This window comes from Falco biarmicus, chromosome 4 (genome assembly GCF_023638135.1).
Source record: "Falco biarmicus isolate bFalBia1 chromosome 4, bFalBia1.pri, whole genome shotgun sequence".
Lineage (NCBI taxonomy): Eukaryota > Metazoa > Chordata > Aves > Falconiformes > Falconidae > Falco > Falco biarmicus.
In genome coordinates, this window is record NC_079291.1 from 53585786 (window position 1) to 53591623 (window position 5838).

Consider the following 5838-nt stretch of genomic DNA (forward strand, 5'->3'; position numbering starts at 1 on the left):
TATTGATAAAGCATGTGAGAAAACGCTTTGTACTTGGAGTCTGCTCTTAGCCCTTACTGAGGGTTTTATTCCCCAAATACAAATGCTTAACAGTCTCTACCAGGGAAAGACAAGACAAACAGCTTTTTCAACCAAGCCATAAAATATCTAGTTTCATACATAGTCACAAAACCTCCTGACATTAAAGGATCCCAGTTTTGCACGTGGGACAAAGTCAATTAATGCTGTGAGATACTAGCAGTGGCCAAGCCAGAGTTTCAAACATGACTTTTTTGCCAGAAGACTCCTCTGCACCATTGCTGCCACCAAACAGAATGTCACTAGGGAGGTGGGAGGAAAGCGGTGGTGCACTGGAGGAAGAATGCTATGCTGCTGGCCAGAGAAACTCTTACATGCTGTTTGCAGGAAAAATAGCAACTGACTTAGAGGCTGGAGAGTCTGCGTAGAAACCGGGACTGTTGCTGGGACATACGACCCGTGGGGATGCGTCTTTAGCATCACCTCGGTACCTGTGGCTTTGAACTTCCTCAGGAATTTGGTAGGATTCATTGAGAGTTGAAATCAGCTTCCTGGGGCAGCTGCTCAGTGCTGTCTAAAGAATAGGTTCCTGAAGGCATTGTTGTAGTTTTTGTTGAAAGCAGTGTAGATGAGTGGATTAAAAAAGGAATTTGAATAGCCTAGCCATAGAAAAATACTCTTCCAAATGGGTGGGATGTCACAGGAGCAGAGGGGGTTGATGAGCTCTGTGATGAAGAAGGGGATCCAGCAGAGCACAAAGACCCCGATAAGGATGCCCACCATGAGGGCAGCTTTCTTTTCCTTCTGCTCTCTCCACGTGTCTCCCTCCGTCTGGAACGTAACGGTGGCGTGACGGACAGTGAAGACCATCTGCGGCTGCTGGGCAGCTTCTTTTACCTGCCAAACAGAAACACAAGTTGCACCATATGTGCCTCAGTCAGCTGATCCCACACAGCAGGTACGTGACCAAACTATGCAAGTGATGGCTAGAGCTCATGTGGGAACGCAGACCACCCACGTCACTAATTGAGGGGAGGGTGGCTGTATGACCCTCTTCTGGGTAGCAGAGACTATTTTTAAGTGAGGCTAGAAACTAAAGAGAGTAAGTGACATCCGGGCACGTGGAACTGCTCACACAGTGTTGCAGTAAGATCATTTCCCCATTTACGATCAGATCAGTCAAACAGGCACACACCCACACGCCATGCACAAAAGTCTCCTTGCTTTCTCTGAACCCATTGACTTTAAGAGCCCTTGGTAGGAGAGGTGAGAAAATGAGCATGCATTTCCTTCCTCCCCCCAAGAAGTCTTTACAGTGCACAGTCACCGTGCCTGGGATGAACCGACACGATGCAGCCACGAATAGAAAGGATTTACAAGGATGTTCTGCAGGTGTTGCCTTCTGTGTGGGTAAATTCACAGCCTCCCCAAAGCCACAGCTGCCTGCCAGGTTCCCGTCCCCAGCGGGAGATGGGATCCCATCCATTCCCACCCCCACATGCCTCCCCATGGGAGGAACGGTGACCCCTTACTCACGCTCACCAGCACTGATTCAGCATTCCATGGGGGGACATCTGTGAGTCACCGCACGCCCACGTGGAGCTCAGGCTCGGAATCTGGCCCAAAGTTGCTTTAGCTACACCTTACGCGCTCTCAGCTGGGGACTCGGAAGGAGTCAGAAGACTGGGCTTGCATGCTTTGCAGTCAACTTTCCCTTGAAAGCCTCCAGGATTCACAGGGCTTTGGTGGGATGCTGTTTGCTCACACGCTTTAGCTCTGAGTTTCCCCCACTGCTGCAGGGTTTGGCTGCTGCCAGCAGTTGACTAGAGCAAAATACAACAAGCTGACCTACCTCCAGGGCTTCTGGTGCAATGGGGGTGATGGAGTTACTCTTCCGTGATCCAATTCGAAACTTGGCGGCCTTGTAGATCTTCCAGTACACAAAGAGCACCACGCAGAGGGGCAGGTAGAAGGCGCCAAAGGTGGAGAAGATGGTGTAGGAAGGCTCCTGGCTGACTTGGCACTCCTCGCTGTCCTCTGAGTAAGTCTCTCCCCAACCAAAGAGCAGCGGGGCCAAGGAGATGAAGGCAGAGAGCGCCCAGGTGAGGGCAATCATGATGTTGGAGATGCGGCGCCGGATGCGGAGCGTGTACTCCAGGTGGCGGGTGATGGACCAGTAGCGGTCGAGGGCGATGGCTGTGACGTTCCAGATGCTGGCGGTGCAGCACAGGACGTCAAAGGAGATCCACACCTGGCAGAGCGACCGGCCCAGCCGCCACCGCCGCCCGGACAGCTCGCGTACCAGGCTGAGGGGCATGACGAGGGCCGCCACCATCACGTCGGAGATGGCCATGGAGGCCACCAGATTGTGGGGCACGCGGTGGAAAGTGCGCACGCGGAGGATGGTGGCCAGGACCAGCCCGTTCCAGAGGAACGTGGCCACCACCAGCATGGCCAACAGGGTGAGGACCAGCACGCTGAAGACGGAGAGCTGCGCCCGGCCGCCGTCCGGGCTACCGGAGGACCCACTCCGGTTGCCGGTGTCCGGCGGCATCTCGGCGAGGCAGCTGAGGTTGAGCGGGCGCTCCATGCGCCGGGCACCCCGGGCACCCCGGGCACCCCGGGCACCCCGGGCCGCGGCGGCGGGGCTGGGCGCTGCGCACTGCCGGGGCGGCGGGGCTGGGGGGGGGGGCGGAGCGCCGCCCTACCGCGGGCGCGGAGGGTCCGCGGCAGCCCCGAGAGGCTCCGGGCGCGGCGGCTGCTGTCTGCCCGCCGCCGGGGTCTTCATCCCCAGGAGGAAGAGCCCTGCGTCAGCCTGACGGCAGCCCCCGGCCCGCCCCGGCGCGCCAGCCCCGGCGGGCGGGAGGCGGCGGCTCCGCGGGCGCGGCGGGGTGCGCGGCTGCGGAGCGGGGCGGCGCTGGCGCTGGCGCTGGCGGCGGAGCGGCTGTCCCTGCGGAGGAGCCGGCGCTGGCGGCTGGCGGGGCTCGGGGCGGGCAGGTGAGTCCCCCCCGCCGTGCGCGGGTGCGGAGCGAGCGGCCTCTCGGCGGGCAGCGGCGCGGGGCTGGCGGTGGGTGCTTAGTCATTTCGGTGCGCGGATCGGCCCCGGGAGCCGGCGCCGGTCGGAGCGGGGCGAGAGCAGCCCGCACCCCGCACCCCGCACCCCGCGGGGGCAGCCCCGGCTCCGCCCGCACCGCTCCGGCTCGGGGCGGCTTCGCCCCCCGCGGGGCGCATCCCCGTCAGGCGCAGAAAGTTCGCATCCCTGGGCGGCTGCGCCCGGGCTCGCCTGAAGGGGTGTTGGTGGGGTGTCACGGGCACCCTACAGCTCCCATACATGCTGGAGCCTGTGTCCAGCCGACCCGTCAGCGATGCGGGTTGCTCCGTGCGGGGGGGGGGGATGTGGCAGGGGATTATGTCTTTGGGAACTTCCTCACTGGCGTTTCCTAACTTCCTAACGATTGGCGGGCCTTCGGTTGGGAAGAATCCATCGCTTGGCTGTTGTTACTAATGGTTAAATTGACAACGTGAACCGTTACTGACAGGTTGGAGCGTTTCGCCGGGTGTTACCTGGCTGTTGTGATGGGAGGTGGGATTCTGGGCCTCGCAGCGGCAGGCAGGATTTAAACCCAGCGAGCAGGTTTCCCCATGCACCTGCACCGTGCAGGGATGCCAGCTCCAGCCAGCGAGCCTGGGGTGGCATCCAGGCAGGGCTGTGCCGGTGCTGGCACCCAGCTTCTCCGGACGGTCCCGGGATAACGGTCCCAAAGAGCTTTTCAGTCAGAGCTGACACGTGATGTAAGAAGCTGGCAGGCGCTGGCATGGGGCTGGTAGGCTGCATCTTGGGGGGAGGAGGAGGGAAGGAAGGGCAACAGCCGTGAGAATTGGTGATGGTGACACTTGGTGAACAGCACTTTCAGGGAGTTGGGGGAGCACCTGGTGCACACCGTGCTCGTGGGGTACAGGGGGTAAAGCCACACCGGTGCTTTCTGCTGTCTCTCCTGAATCTCTCTGGACGTTTCAATGAAAAACAGCAGAGTAACAATAACAACGGCTAAAGAAACACTGTGTTTTCTGGTGCAGCTACTCGTGTCTCCATGCTACCAAGCGAAACACAAGGCAGCATATCCCAAACACGTCCAGGCCCTTGTTTTGGTGGGCAGGGAATTTCCCCAGCATGGACTCATGCTGTGCACTGATGCTTGTCCTCAGAGCCGGAGAACAGGACCTGGCCTACTGTAGTTACTAGACAGATGTGGCCTTAGAGACGATACCATCATTTTGGAAATCTCTTGCCATCTTTTTAGGGGAGAGATGATGATTTTATCTGTCATACACATGAATACTGAGAATTTTGGAACAGGCGGGATTTTTACTCACGACTCAAAGGACAAACGGGGTCTGCAAGCTTTTATAAAGCTTCCTGATTTAAAATTCCTGGTTTTCAAGGTGCCAAACATCCTTGACTGTCATTCAGTCGATCAAAACACTTAGCAACTGCTAGGACCGAGAGCTTTTTGTTGTGTGGGCCCTTCCCAGAAAAGCATGTAAAGCCCAGAATTAACAGAATCAACCACAAATTATGGACTATGTGCTTCTGAATAGATACTATTATTTTTTGCTTCAGGAACAAATAGACAGAAATTACATTTAAAGGGAAATGGAAATAAAATGTATTAAATCTGAGGAAGTAAAACTAGATTATGTTCTAATGAAAAATTATGATTATTTTCATTATCTTACTTACTGGACTTTAAAAAATATATATTAGCAGATTCTGGAGTTGAATGGGTCAGCTGAGTACTAATTTGAAATAGAAAATGTAGACAAATACATATATATATATATACACACACAAAGAAAACATATACAGAAATGCAAAGGTGTGCAACTGGGATGGGAGAACCCTATAGAACAGTACAAGCTGAGGGCTGATTGGGTAGACAACATTTTGCAGAAGAGAGCCTGGGTGGCCTCTTGGGCAAGAAGCTTAGTCTGCAATGTGCCACTGCACATCCTGGAGCATCCTGGTCTATATGAGCAAAAGTGTGGCCGTCAGGTCGAGGGGTGTAGCTATTTCCCCCTACCCAAAAAACCTTGGAATTTTATGTTCAGTTTGGGGTTCCTCAACACAAGCCACTGACTTACTGGTGGAAGTCCGGTGCCGGGTTATCAAGATGATGAGTGGACTGGCCTATGATGTATATATATAGGGAGAACTGAGTTTATCAATCTTAAAAAGAGAAAGTTAAGGGGAAAATCTTAGTGCTGTCTCCAGCTGCCTCAGGGAAGGGTGTAGAGAGGGTGGAGGCAAACTCTTCTTGGAGGTCCATAGCTATAGGGCAAGATGCAATGAATGCAAGTCACAGCATCTGATACTCCTATTGGAATTTAGGAAATAAATAATCGCTTAGAGACTGGTCAAAGACTGAAATGGGTCCAAAGAGGCTGTGAAATCTCCATCCTTGGTGATCAAAATTCAGCTGGACAGCACTGTGAGTGACCTGATCTAATTTTGAAGTTGGCCCTTCTTTAAAGGGGGTTGGATTAGATGATTTTCAGAGGTCCCTTCCAGCCTAGATCGTTTCTCAGTTCTGATTCTGCAGTCTTTAAGCACGTTGCCTGAATGCACCAGATTCTGGAGGTGACTGAATGTTGTTATTTTTAAGGACAAAATGCTGTTTACTTTACACAGATTAGTAAGACCACTGATTTCCTCAGAACTGTTGATATTTGTAAAGTGAGTGGAAGGCTGGAATCTGTAGCGAGTGGATAACATTTGTGGAATGATCGCATCTGTGAAAGTCTCTGAGAAACGGATCTACA

At 54.3% G+C, this 5838-nt stretch overlaps 1 protein-coding gene across 1 annotated transcript; it reads right to left on the minus strand.

Moving 5' to 3' along the window:
- Nucleotides 1–582: 582 nt before the first annotated feature.
- HTR5A (5-hydroxytryptamine receptor 5A) lies at nt 583–2608 on the minus strand. The gene is made up of 2 exons (XM_056338293.1): nt 1871–2608; nt 583–915 (listed from the first exon to the last, which is right to left on the minus strand). Exons 1-2 carry the CDS (start codon nt 2606–2608, stop codon nt 583–585), a joined length of 1071 nt encoding a protein of 356 aa, XP_056194268.1.
- Between the last annotated feature and the right edge of the window lie 3230 nt (nt 2609–5838).

Excerpts from the sequence above, each read along its gene's own strand:
- HTR5A (XM_056338293.1), bottom strand. The coding sequence starts at position 2,608 with ATGGAGCGCCCGCTCAACCTCAGCTGCCTCGCCGAGATGCCGCCGGAC. Across the intron at positions 916-1,870 it reads TTGCACCAGAAGCCCTGGAG|GTAAAAGAAGCTGCCCAGCA; the intron begins GTAGGTCAGCTT and ends TCTGTTTGGCAG.